The sequence below is a fragment of the Heteronotia binoei genome, chromosome 9, assembly GCF_032191835.1.
Source record: "Heteronotia binoei isolate CCM8104 ecotype False Entrance Well chromosome 9, APGP_CSIRO_Hbin_v1, whole genome shotgun sequence".
In the NCBI taxonomy this organism is placed as follows: Eukaryota; Metazoa; Chordata; class Lepidosauria; order Squamata; family Gekkonidae; genus Heteronotia; species Heteronotia binoei.
In genome coordinates this window covers 105247130-105265779 of record NC_083231.1, presented here as the reverse complement: position 1 = coordinate 105265779, position 18650 = coordinate 105247130, and the positions used below count along the sequence as shown (strand labels likewise).

The following is an 18650-nucleotide window of genomic DNA, read 5'->3' as shown; positions in this document are numbered from 1 at the left end:
TGCAGTAGCTCACAACTTTAATGCCACAAGCTCACAAGGTAGAATTTTTGCTCACAAATTTTTGCTGCAGCTTAGAGGGAACCACTTTCCCTGGTTCTCTCTGCACGTGATGAGAAACACGTCTTCTTTCCCGCTCCCAAACTACCCTTTTTCATTGCTTCGCTCCCCAAGACACCTGCTTGTCACATCCTGGGTGGCATCTTGCATGTACATCACATGTTTTCCCTTTTCTGCTTCAAAGAATATGAGTATAAATGATAAAGATGATATAGGATTTCAGATGGTGTGGGATGCTTATAAATCCGTAATGAGAGGAATATTGATTACATTAAACAATAAGGACAAAAGGGCAAAAGAAAAAAAAGATGTTGGACATTCAAAATGAAATAAAGAAAAAAGAAGGGGAACTGAGGAAAAGGCCAGGGGAAAAAAGAAAATTATAAGGGAGATTACAATATTACAAGCACAAATGAGACATTTTTAAATATGGACTTGGAATGGAATTTAAAAAAAAATTACAACAGAAGTCCTTTGAGGGAGCGAATAAACCTGGAAAGTATTTGGCCTGGCAACTGAAGAAAAAGACAGGTCTACAGAAGATGAAGTAGTGAAAATGGTCTACAGAAGATGAAGTAGTGAAATCTCAAATGATTAAATGGGCAATAAATGTAAATAAAGAAATACAGATGGATACATGGGAATATTTATGGAAGAACTCTATGAAACTTTCAAGTAGAGTGGCCATAATGTCTGAAGGCCAGCCAGGGACACCTTTTTTTGGGGGGGAAGGTAGGGGTGCGTGCGCGCGAAGCGTGCCTGCCGCCAGAAACAGGAAGTGACGTCACTTCCGGTGACGTCATGCCACCGCCAGAAACAGGAAGTGACATCACTTCCTGTGACATCATTTCCCCCGCGCCACCTGCCGGAACCGGGAAGTGACATCACTTCCTGTGACATCATTTCCCCATGCCACCTGCCGGAAGCAGGAAGTGACATCACTTCCTGTGACATCATTTCCCCCAAATGACATCATTTCCCCCAAATGCCACTGCCGGAAACAGGAAGTGACTTCACAGCACTTCCTGTGACGTCCCCAAAAATCCCCCAAATATCACCGCCGGAAACAATTTTGTTCTCAAATCCTGTATATACTTCATCAGTATATGGGATAAGGCACTTTCTCAACTGTGCTGCATAATGCAGCCTATTTATTTTGTCCTGTTTGCTCTGTTGGCTCTATCTGCGCCACCTTCATCACTTTCGGGGTGTGGATCCCCCAGTGGGGTGGGCTCCCGACTCCCTCCGCCAGCTGTTTCTGATAGCCCTGCACCCCCTCTTTCATTTGATATGTGTCCCGTGCGGGTGCCACCCTCCCGCCGGGAGATGCCGCAAAATGAGCCCCCTTGAGGCTTATGGCGGCAGGGCTCGGGGGAAGTGAGCTAGACTGCTGTTCTTTTGAGGGGTTATAGAGTGTTTCGAGCCCGTCCCTGTGGCATCGGTCCCATCATTGTGGGACCCAGGGGGCTGGCGCAGCGGCACGCCGAAGCAGCCTGTCACTAATAACACAGGTCGAGATGCAGGACAGGAACCCAGAAGTGACCGACAGGCTGCTTCAGCGGGCCGCTGCGCCGGCCCCCTGGGCCCTACAATGATGGGACCGATGCCTCCAGCGACCAGCGCCGGCCTCTCCGCCTCCTCCTCCTGCAGTGTAGGGCCCGCGCACGGGGCCCGGCGGCAGTGGCGGAGGCCGGGGAAGCGGCAGAGAGGCCGGCGCTGGTCGCTGGAGGCCCTCCAGCGACCAGCGCTGGCCTCTCCGCTGCCTCCCCGGCCTCCGCCTGCAGTGGAGGCCCGCGCACGGGGCCCGGCGGCGGTGGCGGAGGCCGGGGAGGCGGCGGAGAGGCCGGCGCTGGTCGCTGGAGGGCCTCCAGCGACCAGCGCCGGCCTCACCGCCGCCTCCCCGGCCTCCTTCTGCAGTGTAGGGCCCGCGCACGGGGCCCGGCGGCGGTGGCGGAGGCCGGGGAGGCGGCAGAGAGGCCGGCGCTGGTCGCTGGAGGCCCTCCAGCGACCAGCGCCAGCCTCTCCGCCGCCTCCCCGGCCTCCGCCACTGCTGCCGGGCCCCGCGCGCGGGGAGGGCGGCGAGTGAGGGAGGGAGCGTCCCCGCGCATGCGCAGAGCCCGCCACAATTTCCCTGCGCACGCGCAGGGACGCTCCCTCCTTCGCCGCCTTCCCCACCCGCGCGCGCGGCCCACCGGCTCTCTGGCTGGCTAAACCGGGACCTCTCATGGTCCCAGTATAGCTAGCCCGGGAGCCGGGAATTGGGGGCCAGAACCGGGACTTTCCCGGGTGCCCGGGACAGTCTGGCCACCCTACTTTCAAGTCAGAGTATTAATGAGAACTGTTTTAAAATGTTGTATAGATGGTATATGACTCCTAAAAATTGGCAAAGATGAATAACAAGATGCCAGATAGATGTTGGAAATGTAAAAAACATGAAGGTTCTTTCTACCATATGTGGTGGACTTGTGAAAGAGTGAAAAAGTATTGGCAGATGATCCAACAAAAAAATTCTAGGATCTTGGGATATAAATTCAAGAAAGCTGCAGAGACTTTTCTGTTGGGATTACAAATGGAAAAATTTCCAAAAGAAGATAGAACTATAATTTGGTACTTGCTTTCAGCTGCTAGGACACTATATGTGCAGTTATGGAAGCAAGAAAAAATATCAGAAAAATGGGATTGGATCATAAAAGTTATGACATGGAGTGAGATGGACAAACTAACAAGAACTTTAAGAGACTATGATTTAGAAGATTTTAAAAGGGAGTGGAAAAAATTTAGAAGTTATGTAGAAGACAAGTGGAAAGTAAAAGGACATTGGACATTTTTTGATAATGATTAAACTTTAGAAGAAAGAAGAATATTAATTTTAGTTCTTAGGAATTAAGGGTACCTTTTAATGTTAGTATTTTGAGTAAATAACACTGGCAAGGGTCAAGTAACGGGGGGAGGGGTGATTAGAAAAAAGCATATGGGATACATGAAAATAAGTTATTAATGGAAATTATTACCATTGTTATCAATAAAATTATCCAAAACAGAAAAACCCTTCTATCCCCCTGGCTATCAAAAGTAATGGGTTTTTCTGAAACTGAACTTTGTGCTTTGGAGGACGCATATAGAATTGGTCCCGTGCGCAGACAGAAATCGTCAGTGCCTAGGGACATTCTAGTTCGCTTTTCGTCCAGTTCTGTTAAAGCTAGATTTTTACAGAAAGCCCGGGCTGTAAATCCACTTATGCTGGGGGACCACAATGTGCAAATTTTACAAGATTTGTCATCCGAAACCTTACAAAGGTGGAATAATCTGAAACCAATCATAGAAATTCTGAACAAGGAAAACGTCAGATATCGATGGTTTGCTTCGTACAAGCTGCAAGTTACAGCGCAAGATCAGTCATTTTTGGCTGGGGATCTAGACTCAGGAATATTCATGCTACGAGACTTGAACCCTCCTATTCCCAACAATCTTTTGGAAGCAGCCTCCCAAGTCCACTCATTATCTTCTGACACTAGATGGCGTTATGTGCTGATGAATCGTCCCGACAGCCCTGTATCCCCTAGAAGTTAAGCGGTTGAAACTGTTGCTATGCTGAAAACTGTCTATGTGGGGGGGGGGGGGCGGGTTGGTTCTTTTTTCCAGACAATGGCTGAACTGCTGATATACAAAACTTGCCTGAGTGTAATCTTGTTATGCCTTAGAAACATGCTGTCGCCTGTCTCACGTTTGATATTTAGTATGCTTATGTGAGAACGTGATTTTTTTTGGGGGGGGGGGGGGATCATAATGCTACAAGTAAGGGGGAAATGTTTATAACTCGTGGGCATTCTTTGAAATCGCTGAGCAGACAGGTTAAAACGGATAAAAGGAAGTACTTCTTCACCCAAAGGGTGATTAACATGTGGAATTCACTGCCACAAGAGGTGGTGGCGGCCACAAGCATGGCCATCTTCAAGAGGGGGTTAGATAATTATATGGACTGTAAATGAGAGACCACTGGAGTTGGTTATGGTTGGGTTTTGTTTTTGTTTTGGGCAGCGTAATTGTTCGATGTTATTTTGCTTTTTTATTGGGTGTTGTTTAAACTCTTTGAAATGAAACTTGCCCTTATGACTTCGAAGTATGACCTACAGGGTTTGTCTCCAGCTAACTCTTTGGCATTTTCGATAAAAGCTATGGATTGTAAGAATTCTGAGAATCCTGTTTTTTCCCCCTTTCAAATATGGCAGAGTGTCATCTGAAATTCTTATCTTTAAATTGTAATGGGCTAAATAATTAAATTAAGAAAAAACGGGTCGCCTCTGCTATTTCTCGTCAGAAACCAGATATAATTTTTCTGCAGGAAACCCATCTTAAGGGTAAGCAGCCCAAGGTCTTCCAATCAAAATTCTTTGCTTATCAATTTCAGGCTTATGGGTCCTTCAAAGCAAGAGGAGTGGCCATTTTAATAAGTAAATCAGTCCGTTTCACTTTGGAAAGTTCTTCAATCAACCCTAGTGGTCGGTATATTTTTATTAATGGGGTCTTTAACGGCAGTTCTTATACTCTGGCATTGGTGTATGCACCGAATGAAGGGCAAATTGCATTTCTCGAAGATAGGCTGTCAAAACTTCAAACTTTTCACACAGGTCCCATTATTTTGGGAGGGGATCTTAGTTATGTTGTCAATCCTTCTTTAGACAGGTCTCAAACAAGTCTTTTACCCCTCTTTGCCAAAAAAGGTTCTCAACTAAAAGGTTTGAATGTTCATAAGGACTTATCTCAAGTTTTTCATCCTTTCAATTTGTTAGACATCTGGAGAATCAGGCACCCAACTGAAAGGGACTACACTTTTTTTTGTCTCATCATCAAACCTATTCCAGAATTGACTTTCTTTTAGTTTTGGATTCCATCTCTAATCTTTTTTCTAAAGTAGAAATTGGCCCAATGATTTGGTCTGATCATGCATGGATGGAAGGTTATATGACAGAGAATATTGACAGGACATTTTCCTTTAATTGGAGACTGGATAGTAAACTTGTTTCTATGAAGTCAGTTACTGACGCTATTGAAAAAGACATTAAAGAATTTTTTCAATTCAATTCGGAGTGTGGAGTTCCCCAACACATAGTTTGGAACTCTTTTAAGGCTGTCATTTGTGGCAGATTTTTGGCTATTGCCTCTTCGTATAAAAAAGAAAAGGAACGAATTAGATCTGATCTGGTTGCCAATATTGCTACGATGGAAGAAAAATTTAAGAAATTCGGTAGTAAAAAAATATACTCAAAACTCCTTACAGAAAGGAAAAAATTCGATTCCATTGAAGTCTCCAATATTCAAAAGCAAATGGCATTTGTCAAGCAAAAGTACTGGTTTCGAACTCCTCAATCTCTTAAACTCCTCTCGTGGAAGGTTAAAAAAAGACTATCCTCAATGGCTCTATCTTCTATTCATTCCAAATATGGTTCATTGAAATACTCTACTAAGGATATAGTAGGAGTCTTTAAAAAGTAGTATTCAACTTTTTATACTTCTCAGCATCCATCATCAGACTTTATATCATCTTTCTTAGATTCCCACTCAAATTTTAAACCTATCTCCCCTATGGTTAAATCCTTTTTGCACCAGCCATTTACAGCACTTGAAATGCAGGAGACTATTAAGTCTTTGAAATCTAACAAGTTCCCAGGCCGAGATGGTTTTATCGCAGAATTTTATAATTTTTTAAATGTTTTACTAGCTCCCATTTTGGCTGACTCATGTAATCAATTTGTACAGTCTGGTTTTTTTCCAGACACTTGCTCACAGGCAAAGATTATAGTCCTTCCAAAGAAATGTAAAGACTTGTTGGAACCTAGTTTTTACAGACCAATATCGCTCCTTAAATGTGACTATAAGATTTTCATGGCAGCTTTGGTGTCCAGGCTTAATACCTTCATGTGGAAATATATCCACCCCGACCAATTGGGATTTATCCCACATCATGAGTTGACGAACAACACTAGAAAGGTCCTTAATATCATTCAATACTGCAAGAAATTTAATATTGAGTCTTCTTCCATTTTATCCACAGATTTTGAAAAAGCCTTTGACTCAGTTGAAGTCCCTTACCTTACCACCTTATTGGAGAAAATGGAATTTGGCCTGAATTTTCTTAAGATTATCCATTCTCTATGTGATTCGCCTTCTGCTATTCTAAATATCAATAATTTGGATTCTGAAGAATTCCATCTTTCCAGAGGGACTAGGCAAGGTTGCCCCTTGTCTCCTCTGCTTTTTGCAATTGCTATTGAACCTCTTGCAAATGCTATCTGTAATGCTACTACAATTGCAGGCATCCCTATTAAAAAGCAATCAAGTAAATTGTCTTTGTTTGCTGATGACCTGACCTGCTATCTTTGATTTAATATCTACTTTTTCTTCTATTTCTGGTCTTCGAGCCAATCCATACAAAACTATTCTTTATCCTATCACAATCTCAGATGCTCTCCAAGATTCCATCTGTTCTAAGTATCACTTTAAAAAAAATTGATAGGTTTTGGACATATCTGGGGATTAATATTACTTTAAAATTGGGAGATATTTTTAAGGTTAATCACCATCTCTTGAATAATGAAATCCTTAACTTGCAAAAGAATAAGAAGTCTTCATTCCCTGGAACAAAAAAAATCCAGATTATTAAAACTTTTATATTCCTTAAATTTCTGTTTTATTTCGAGCCATTCCTCTCCTTATTCCTGAGGATTTATTTATAGGATGGAGACGCTCATTTTTAAGCTATATTTGGGATAAAGGTTTATCTAGAATAGGGTATTCAACCCTCATTCGTTCTAAATCTTTAGGTGGGCTGGCTCTTCTAGAGCTGCACAAATTTTATGAAGCTGCTATTTTAGGTGGGCTTATCAGATATTATGATTCAGCCTTTGATCCGGATTGGAAGGTTCTGGAAGACTTTTATCTAGGCAATAAATCATTTCATTCCACAATATGGGAATCTCCGAAGAACAGACCACCAAATATCTCATCCAATTTTTTTCTTAAAGATATTTTTCAGATTTGGGACAAACGTTGCCTCCATTCGGCCCCTCCAATGTCTCCCCTTTCTCATTTTCTCGATATTTCATGGTTTCAACCTGGGTTTTTATACAAGTCTTTTCCAATCTGGAAACAATCCAACATGTTGTTGAAACGGATAACTTGCTGACATCACCTTCAAAGAAATATAACTTCAATAATTCTCTTACTTTTTTTGAACATTTGCTATATTCACCTTCTTTAAAGTGGAAGGGACTGATTTCATTTATTTATAAAGGACTGCTGGACATAGATACCAGAGAACCATTATCTTCCCTGGAAATTTGTCAACGGGATGGCTCTATCAATCTTAAGAAGGAGGTTTGACAACAAATCTGGTCCTCCCCTTCGTGTACATCAAATTCACTGAATATTCAATTGCAAACCCCAAAAATTTTGTTTAGGTGGTATTTGACACCTAAGAGACTGACTCATATGGTATTAAATCAACCCTCCAAATGTTGCAAAGATTGCAGAAAAGAGGGCACAATTATACACTGTTGGTGGTCATGCCCGGTGGCAAAAATCAAGGATATCACGGGCTATAGTTTACCCTTAAGATTGGAACTCATACTGCTGGACTGTTGGAAAGATATACCTATCACATCACTCAACAAATCCATGATATCCTTTTTACTTGCAGCCGCTAAAATGGTGTTGGCTCAATTTTGGAAATCTCCCAATATTCCTTCGGTTAAAATCTGGTATGCAAAAATCTGGAAGGTTTATGCAATGAACAAGATAGCAGATAGCTTGAGTCATATAAGCGATTCAGAGGGCAACAAATCTCCAATGTACAAGTGGCTTCCATTTCTTGAATTCTCTTTTGGTCCTGTGGATCAAGTGCGTTCATACATTCCCTGTAGATACTATGATATTATCAATCTGATGTAACCTAGATATGGTCAATAGTTATTCATTAATTTAGCTGCCAATTATGTGTTTGGGGTTTTTTGTTCTTGTTTGTTTTGTTTTGTGTATATTATCATTTTATTGTTTTTGCTTATTCACGAAGAATGAATGGAGATACAGTTATTGATTGCCTTGTATATGCTTTTATTAAGTTCAATAAAACCTTTTTTGGGGAAAAAGAACATTGCAAAGGACATACAGAACAGATACATAATTCCAACAAATGGGACATGGGCTGTGATCAGACATATTAAATAATGCACTTTCAATCTACTTTCAGTACACTTTCCAGCTGGATTTTCCTATGGGAACTGCCAAAATCTATTTGGAAAGTGGTTTGAAAGTGCATTGTTGTGTGTATGTAATCACAGCCTTATTCTCTGCTAAGTCCTTTTGGGTACACATTGCGGTAAAGCCAACTAGCGCTACCCCAAAGCCTTTGCTTTGCTGGAACAGTTCAAATCTAATAATAAATAACTCATAGTCATACCATAGACCTTTATTGGCATTGATATAAGAATACAGTATACTTTAAAACCAACAGTAACACTATAGAATATAATAAAACCTTAAAAAAACCCAGCAAAAGTTAAATGTCATAAAATAGCTGTGGGCTCTGCATGAGTAAAAGCCTCTCTGATTTGGATCGCAACCTGTAAAAAGCAAGCAACGTGAGTAGTGACAAAGTTGTGTTTCCCGTGGAGTAAAAAGTGAACCTTGGCATTGTCAGAAAGGCCTTGATGGTCAGAGAGCAGAGCATCTAGGTATCTTGCTCGTGGACTGCTATAGAAAGGGCAATCCAGAAGAACATGAGGGACCGTTTCGATGACTCCTTGGCTACAAGGGCATTGTCTAAGATTGCGGGGGATTCTGTGGTATCTTCCGGAGAGGATGGCCGATGGTAATGCATTAAATCTAGCCAGCATAAGTGCTCTTCTTTGGTGAGGATCAGTTAAAAAGAGGAAATAGGGAGCTAAAAGCCCAGGAGTTTGGGATAAACCCAGATAGCTTGGGGAGCAAGTTTTCTGAGCTGCCTCAGTTAGACGTTGCAACTGGATATCTAGTAGTCTGCATTTGATGGATTGAAATACCGCAGGAGCAGAGGAAAGATAAAATGCATCCAAGGAAATTCCTATGGATGTGATTTTCTCTTGGATCAGGGTCAACCATTTGGATGCATGATGGTCCATCAGCATCAAAAAGTGAAAGAATTCTGATCAGAGTTAAATAAAAGGCACAGCCAAAACTTAAAGGTCAAAAGCCAGGCGCGAGTTTCCAGCAGCAACAGTCCAGTTTCCATGCAAATTGCAGCATAAGGAACACAGTTGGGTAATCCCAGTATTTTCCTCAAAAAGAAGGATTGTAGGCCTTCAGTGGTGTAGTCGAAGGAACTGATCCATATGGGGGCACCATATAAGAGTTGGGGGCTAGATTTCGCATTGAAAGCTCTTAGGGCCATAGGGACATATCGGTTCCCTTTCAGATAAAAAAAACGGGCAATAACCAATATTTGGTAGTTTTGACCTGTTCAATAGGGTTTCCCTAGACTGACCATAATTGTTGCTTCCAAGATTTAGAGAAAACTAAAATCTTACTAATAACTTACACAGAATGATAAGCAGCACAGCGATGATAACCAGAAGCAAGACTGCACAATAGATAGCCTTTTCAATGTAGGGATTTGCTAACTTCACTTTTATTTTCTCCCAAATATCATCCCCTTGAAAGAAAAAGAGAGAAGAAAAATCTGCAGTAATCATCACATTTTGATCTTATTTATTTAGTATAAGAATGCACATTTCCCTTTCCATATGAGCTTCCAATAAAGTAGAAATACTGTACATTAAACACACACACACACACATATATATATTTATGTCCAGCTATCTTTATATCACTTTCTGTATATATCTCTATAGAGTCTGGTACTTTTCAGTTTAGAAAAGATATGATTAAAGGGGGGACATGATAGAAATTTATGAAATTATTCATGAGGGGGAAAGAGAGTTGACAAAGAGAAATTTTTCTCTCTCTCCCAGAAGACTCAAAGTCGATGGCATCCAATGAAGCTGATGGGTGGTAGATTCAGGATGGACAAAAAGAACTAGTACTTCACATACAGATTGGATTGCCAGTCTCCAGGTGGGACCTGGAGATCTCCCACTTTTACAACTGATCTCCAGCTGGCAAAGATCAGCTTCCCTAAAGAATTTGAATAATTGTATTTAATGTATGTGTGGAAAATGCTCAATTTCTTATAATTTTTGTTGCAGCTTTACCATAGAATTACGGCCCGAGGAAGGGTCAAAACGGAGATTTACCTGGGACATCTGTTGCCGTAGTTATTGCTGTGTGTGTAAATCTAAATTCTGTGATTCAACATTGTATATGCATGCACTGCACCCTTTAAGAATAATTAATAACAGCAAGGTTCTTTGTAATTATTAGTGGATCTTTTGTGTGTGTGTGTGTACATTCCATTACTACAGTGCTTTTCAGAATTTACATAGCAGTTAACACTGTTTGTTAAGAGCCCCATGGCACAGAATAGTAAAGCTGCAGTACAGCAGTCGGAGCCCTCTGCTCATGACCTGAGTTCGATCCCAGCGGAAGTTGGTTCAGGTCTCAGCCTTCAGGATTCAGCCTTCCATCCTTCCGAGGTCAGTAAAATGAGTACCCAGCTTGCTGGGGGGAAAGTGTAGATGACTGGGGAAGGCAATGGCAAACCACCCCGTAAAAAGTCTGCCGTGAAAACGTTGTGAAAGCAACATCACCCTAGAATCGAAAACAACTGGTGCTTGCACAGCAGACTACCTTTTAAAAACACTGTTTAGTCATTTATTTGTTATACCCCTGGAGAAAATGGCTGCTTTTGAAGGGTGAACTCTATGGCATTGTACCATACTGAGGCCCTTCTCCTCCTTTCCGCAAACCCCACCCTCTCCTGGATAAACTCCACAAAGTTTCCTGGTATTTCCCAACCCAGACCTGGCAACCCTACATAGAGAGTGGAATTTGCTGCCAAAGGATGTCCTGATGGAGATAGAAATAAACAGCTTGAGAAGGGAATGAGATAGATTCATGGAGGGGAGGTCCATCAATGGCTACTAGTCATGGTGACTGAGGGGGACCCCACATTCAGAGGCACTAATCTTCTGGATCCGAGCCAGGAGGTGACATGAGGGGAAGGCCTCAGCCTCTATACCCTGTTGTTGGCCCTCCAAATGAACTGGTCAACCACCTTATGATAAGATGCTGGAGTAGATGGACTGTTAGTCTGACCACACAGGGCTCTTTGCATGATTATATCATCTGTATATTATCTATAGTTATCTGTCTCTCTATCAATCTATATACCTCTCTCTGTATATCACTCTATATCCAGTGATGCCTGACTGGGATGGTCCAAGCTAATCTGATCTCATCAGATCTCAGAAGCTAAGCAGGGTTGCCCCTGGTTGGTACCTGGATGGGAAACCACCAAGGAAGTGCAGGGTTGAAACGCAGAGGCAGGCAATGGCAAACCATCTCTCTTCGTTTCTTGCCTTCAAAACCCATGAGGGGTTATTCCTTGATGGTACTTCCCACCATCAATCATATCTAATAAAGTCAGGGCTTTTTTGTAGCAGGAATTCCTTTGCATATTAGGCCACACACCCCTGATGTAGCCAATCCTCCAAGAGCTTACAGGGCTCTTTTTACAGGGCCTCCTGTAAGCTCTACAAGGATTGGCTATATCAGAGGAGTAAGGCATAACATGCAAAGGAGTTCCTGCTACAAAGAAAGCCTTGAATAAAGCCATCAAATAAAATAAGAGTGACAACAAGCCAACAATCAGGAAAGGCAAAGTTTAAAAACAGTAGCCACGGTCAGGATCCACAGTAAACAATCTGAAATTAAGAAGAAAATCCAGGTACCAGGTACCATTTAAATGTTTTAACGTTTTTATATTTAATGTTGTTTGTATTTACTGTTAAATGGCTGGGCATGCTGTTGCTGACCCTCGTGTTGTCAGCCGCCCTGAGCCTGCCTTGGCGGGGAGGGCGGGATATAAATTAAATAAATAAAATAAAAATAAAATAAATCTTGTCCAATTTCCCAATAGAAGAGGGTTATTTCTGCTCTTCCTCCCCCTCCCCTACCTTGATGGAGCTGAGAAACGAAAAGGCCAGACATGGAAGAATTTTTCAAAGCCCTTGGCGCCACCACTGAAGAGACCCCACCATGCATATTGGCCATCCAAACACCTGAAGACAGCAGGCCCCAAAGTGCAATTCGGGGTTTTGAATTGGACCCAGCAACAAACTGGAAGCTACTGAAATTGGTTTAAAGCTGAAATGATAGGGGAGTGGAAATCCCCCGCTGCCAGGCCCCAACCCCCCCCCAAACAAGGAATACCTTACATTTGAGCTATATTTCTACATGACTTCCATGTAATCTGAGAACAGAGGCACTAGTCAGAACATCAAAATTTAGAGTTCTGTCCAGATGTTGGTTTCCAGAATGGCAAAAAGCTGAAAGGGTTGTCCGAGAAGCAAGATCTAGCAGTCCAAAGATCTAGCAGTCCAAAGCCGCCCTGAGTCCGCTTGCGGAGAGGGCGGGATATAAATGTAAAGTAATAAATAAATAAAATAAATAAATTCACGAATAAGGTCAAGGCAAGTCCAAAAATCAAAGTCAAGAGCCAGTCCAAAGGTCACAGGAATAAGGCAGAGTCCAATGCAGTGGTCAGAGGTATTGTGACCTGTTGCTTCCATGCCTAACAGCTTCTCTTGGTTGGTTTTTATAGGTGTATGCTGAAAGGTCAGGTTTGCAGCCAGCTTCTTGAGAGTAATCCTGCGGCTACTCATCGCTATCAGCAAGCTTCTGCCGTCGAACCGGGAGGCGTGTACTTTGTCTTCTCTCCTGTAGCTGCATTCTTAGCCTCTGTTGCAGGTGCTCTAAGGGTGTAGGTGATACTGGAGGGCTGGAAGTGGTCACCTGAGTTTCACCTGTTGAATTGGGGCTAAAGACTGTCAGGGGTTATGCACCAGCAATTGGCTGTGAACTCTGCCAAGCCTTCAACTCATCTTCCAACTTGCTGACTTCTGCTCATTAAGAGCTGACTACACTGGACTCCTCTTCTTACGAGGAGACCTCAATATCACTGGGCCTTGGCTGACCCATCATATGTAGGCATGATGGGGACACTGGGGCAAAGTTCGAGTTTTGGGACAAAAAACTCAAATAGTAGAAGCTAATTCTATCATAGAGTTTTTTTCCCCAAAACCCAGACATCTCCCAACATCCTTGTTTTGCCTAAACAATTTCTGGGTCACATTGAAAGTCATGTGGCCATGTTGCTGAAACATGGGATGAAACTCCTTATTCCCACTTAGAACACCCGCCATCCCTCACGGGCTGCCCAGAGCGACCTGGCAGCCCAATCAGCTGTTCAAAGATACACCTGCCCACAGCTGCTGCCTGGATTTCCAGGAGCCAGGCTCCATTGAGAAAGAGATCTAAACTTGCAAAGGTTCCACTGTCATCTGCTCTGCCCAAAAACGTACTGAGGCCAACAATTGCCAGCTTCCTGATCTGTCCGTTGCCAACTGCTCAGGGCCTTCAGAAGCGAGGGGATTAATAAAAATGGATAACAGATTCAAGGCACTCAATTGCCACTGTTCCCTGTCTTACATTACCTTCTGGAGTTTTGGCCTGGCCTTCTGGATCAAATAGGTTTGTGTGTGTGTGTGTGTGTGTGTGTGAAGTGCTGTCAAGTCATTTATGGCGTCCTTATGAATGAATGACCTCTGAAACATCCTATCAATGACAGCCTTGCTCGGGTCTTGCGAACTAAAGACCATGGCTTCCTTGACTGAGTCAACCCATCTCATGTTTGGTCTTCCTCTTTTCCTGCTGCCTTCAACTTTTCCTAGCACCAGGCCTCAGATTCAGTGGGAGCTCACAGGAGCACAGCTCTTGAACCTTTCTGAGAGTTCCTCCTCCTCCTCCTGAGTGTTCCATCTCCTTGTCCATTGAATAGTATTGCAGCTGCATAACAATCCCTGGATGAGCGCCACCTAGGGTTGCCAAGTCCAATCCTAGAAATATCTGGGGACTTTGGAGGTGGAGCCAGGAGACTTTGGGGGTGGAGCCAGGAGACACTGGGGTGGAGCTAGGGGGGAGGGGGGGAAATGGCGCCAGGGAGCGTGGTGAGCCGCCCCGTCTCGGAGCGGGCGATGCCGCTGCGCAGCTGCCACCTCTTCTCCGCTCGCCGTGGCTGCTCCTCCGAGATGGGCTCAGGCTGAGCCCATCTCGGAGGAGCAGCTGAGGTGGGGCAGGGAGGGCGGCAACGATGCGGCGGCCTCGCCGGCTCCGTTCCGCCTCTGGGGTGGAATAGGAGGGGGGTGGAGGCGGGCCGGGGGCGTGGGGAGCCGCGAGTCCGGGTCCTAGAAGGGCCCGGATTCGCGGCTCACCATGCTCCTGGCCTGCCTCTACCCTCCCCTTCTCTGGTTTTGCCTGCGCTGCTGCCGCCTCTTGGCTGCTCCTTCGAGATGGGCTCAGCCTGGGCCCATCTCGGAGGAGCAGCTGCCATGGGTGGGGAGGGGGCGGCAGCGGTGCGGCAGCCTCGCCCGCTCCGGAATGGGGCAGCTCGCCATGCTCCCCGGCGCCGTTTCCCCCTCCCCCCGCTTCCGTTTTTTTGGGGAGCGGGGGAAAAGGGTGGAAATCGTGGGGTCCCCCGCCAGGGCGAGAGGGTTGGGAAGCCTAGCGCCACCACCTATTTTTTACAAAACAACCCCTGCCTAGCACTATAGTGTTTACCAGTCACTCCTTGTCAAACTTCAGGACTACCGGCAAATGCAGTAACTTCCCAGAGCTGGACTCCATTCCGTACATTTTATGGTTACACCAACACATTTACTCTCATAATACCCCTATAGAAATCTATGGTGCAGCATCTTTTGGAATACAATTCTAGCCACTGCACCTCAAAAAAAGGTATTATAGCATTGGAAAAGGTGCAGGAAAGGGCAACTCAAATGATTAAGGGAATGGAATACTTTTTCTACAAAGAAAGGTTAAAGAGGTTAAGGCTCTTTAGGCTGGAGAAACAATGGTTGGAGGCGACATAAAAGAGATTTACAAAATTATGTATGGGATAGAGAAGTTAAAGAAAGAAGTACTTGTCTACTTTTCTCACAATACTAAAACTCATGGGCACTCAATGAAATTAATGAGCAGTAGGCTTAGAACAGATAAAAGGAAGTACTTCTTTACCAAAAGGTCCATTAATTCAATTCACTACTGCAGGAAGTGGTGGTGGCTACAAGCACAGACAGTTTCAAGATGACCCTGGAGATGGAGTAGAGGCCCATCAGTGGCTATTAGTCACAAGGTATACATGAAACACTCAGTCTGGGGCAGTGATGCTCTGTATCATGGCGCTTGGAGGGCAACTGTGGGAGGACATCTGGGGTTCTAGTCCTGCTGGGGGACTTCCTGTTATCACTTGGGATTTGGCTACTGTATGAAACAGAGTGTTGAACTGGATGGGGGCACTGGCCTGCTGCCTGATCCATCATGGCTTATCATGTTTTTTAGTGTTATGGAAACCAGTTAAGCATAGGTTTTATGGAGTTTCCTCACTCTGCATCCTTTCCTTAGTACAAGCCAAGGGGACTGCTCCCTTTTTCCTTCCAGGAAGCATAACTTCCTTACACTGACTCACAGAGGAACCATGGCTTAGTGGTAGAATATCTGCTTGGCATGCAGAAGGTCCCTGGTTCAGTCCCCAGAATCCTATTAAAAACTGTCACGCAATAGGTGACCTCCACCTGAGACCCTGGAGAGTGGAGTCTGAGTAGACAAAGGTGATCTTGATGGACATACGGTCTGACTCAGTATAAGGCATCTTCATATGCTCATGTGAAGACTCAGGGTGGGCAACAGGGGCTGTTACGCCAGGCCCCATTGAGGGGGGATGTGACTGCCCACTGCCTCACCCTAAGGAGGGGGGAAAGAAGAATAGAAAGCTTCTGACACCGCTTACACCTCCGCCTTCTGGGGCTTGGTCAGCTGAGTTCTGGTAGCAACTGTGCATCCCAATAATGCTGCCAGCCTCCAGGTAAGGAATTACAACTCATCTCCAGTCCGCAGAGATCAGGTCCCCTGGAGGGTGGAAGCTATGGCGCTTTGGAGGGTGGAATCTTTGGCGCTATATATCTTGTTGAAACCTGTCTCCTCAAACCCTGCCCTCCCCTGGCTCCACCCACAAAATCTCCTGGAATTTCCCAACTCAGGGCTGGCAACCGTACTCCTACGCACCTTACACAGAGTGAGAGGCACGGCTTCCTTGGACCTGATTCTGGGTGAGGTCACACTCACCATTAAATCCATCTGCAACACGCCTCTATTATAATCCACACAACCAATTTTTCGATCAGACAACAGCCAGGCTCCCATTCTATCCCACGTGGGTCCCGTCGCTAGTCGATCAGAGTGCTCTACCGGACCTCGTTTCATGAGACGTCAATCTGTATTAGCGCAGGTGCAGTGATGCCCACTATCTGCACTGTCGAGCAGATCCATCATCTCCTCCCTTCTCCTTGAGAGACCTCGCACACCCACCATGACCTCGTTCTCGAGGGCGGGGATGTGCGTCGCTTTTTAATGGGTCGGATCACTAACAGTTTTGCTAGTCCGTTGGCACTACTTTTCCAGCACCAGCACTACGCGTGCAGAAAAAAACCCAGGAATTCAAATCAGTTCACATCTAGTTCACATCTAGTTTCAAAAGTGAGTTTTGTTTCTGGACATAGGGGCGGGAAAACAATTTATCGAGCCAACATTCGTTTGCTCATTCACTGGCACAGTTATATCACTTGCAGGGGGCTTTGGGAGGGAAGCGATGGTTCGCTTCCAATGAGTTCCCAACGATGGAGTGTTCAAACAGATAAATTCTGCTCAAGAACCGTCAGAAGAATTTTGTTCCGGATTTAAAGCAGTATCAAATAAGTCCGCGCCCCAGTCGTCTAAACGCGGGACTCGAACGAGCTAACCACCATTCGCGGATGCTGACATTTGGACAACCGTTTAAAATCTGACATGCTTCCGGACTCCACTCATGCCTGTAGTGGGATTTTCTGAACATCTGACCTCACCCTCTAAGGCCTCATCCTCAACTTTGTCTAAGGGCTCCACAATCTTTAAGGCCATCCCAGGAATATTTTTCATTGTGCTGTACCAAGGACCTGCTTTTGGCTTTGTGAATGGAAAAACTGGAACTTTTTGGTACAGAAAATAGATGGCCAAAGAAAGGGCATGATAGAAGCACATAAATGATGCATAGAGAAAGAAGATAGCTTTTTCTCCCACTCCTGTATTATCTCTGATAGAGTTGTTGGAAATCCTATATACATAAAAGCCCAGGCATATTGGTGCTTTCCGATTCCCCTATTGGCCCATGATGCTCATCTCCTCCCCCATTGGACCATTAACCACCACTCAACTGTATTTATGTTGCATTGGCTGGGTCCACTCCTCTCCTCCACCCGCTGCCAGCTCAGCCACGTCATCCCTGGCTGGAAAAAAACACCTGTCTCTCCTCAGGTGGTGGCAAGTCTACAATAAGCAGCAGCCATTTGGAGGAGGTCTGGGCAGCACAAAGAGGTTACTGTTGCCACCTGGGCAATTGGTCTGGGGAAGCTGCCTTCACGTTCTACTGGCCCCGTCCCTCTGAGTCCTCCATTTTCCCTCAGTGGCTGTTGCTAGGCAGCCATAGTATTCCAAGCTTAGTTCTGTCAGTAAAAGGTGGGGGGAGACAGCCCTTTCCAGGCCTGTTTTGGCGTTTGAGGGAGCAGCAGCATCCCATGACAGCCACTGTGACATAACAGTTAGCACTTCAGAGCAGGGTCTGCCAGACCCAGATTCTTGCTGTGGGAGCTGACTTGGTGATTTTGGGTCATTCACAGACTTTCGGCCTAACCTACCTCACAGGGTTGTTGTGCAGATCAAAAGGGGGAGAGAAGAATGATGTAAGCTGCTTTGGTCCCCACAGTCTCTGTATGACTATCATTATGCACCCCCCCCCCCCCATAATTATTCTTCCTTATTTCCATTCTGGACCTCCTTTAGGGCTTTAAGCTATCACAGACACAGGGGCACACACACATGTAAAGGGGCAGTGGAATCTATTTCAGCTGCTGGGTAGGTAGAAAGATAGGAAGGGGGGGGGTGAATGAAGGCCAAGAGTTGTGGGAGGAGACAGAAAGGTGGGGGAATGAGTGAATATCATTGGTGTGGGGGTAGTTGAGAGGAAGAGGTGATTCGGTATGGGTGGTAGTTGGAGGTGAGTGGGAAGCTGGAGACTGGGAAGACACCAAGGGCGGGAGGAGGGAGTAAATAACTTCACTTGGGTGGATGGTGGGAGGGAAGACACCAGGGGTCGAGGGGCACTCGCCCAGAGCCAGAATTCACTCAATGAGTAATTACAGTTTCAGTTGGGATAAAATGAAAATCTTGTGGCTGGGCAGAATCTGTGACGTCAAAATAAATACCTTACCAAAACTGACTTTTTTGTTTCAAATGCTGCCAATTGATATAGAAGGGAAGGTTTTTTTTAAAAAAAAAAAATGGCGGAGAACTAT

General features: G+C 44.7%; 1 protein-coding gene across 1 annotated transcript in view; it reads right to left on the bottom strand.

The window, feature by feature from the left end:
- Positions 1-17220, bottom strand: part of LOC132577614 (C-type lectin domain family 4 member F-like) — a 35719-nt gene extending 18499 nt beyond the window's left edge. The window contains exons 1-2 of the mRNA XM_060247403.1: positions 17166-17220; positions 9629-9742 (exon numbers count right to left, since the gene is read on the bottom strand). Coding sequence (XP_060103386.1) covers positions 9629-9742; positions 17166-17220 — 169 coding nt within the window. The remainder of the gene's footprint in view (positions 1-9628; positions 9743-17165) is intronic.
- Positions 17221-18650: the final 1430 nt, after the last annotated feature.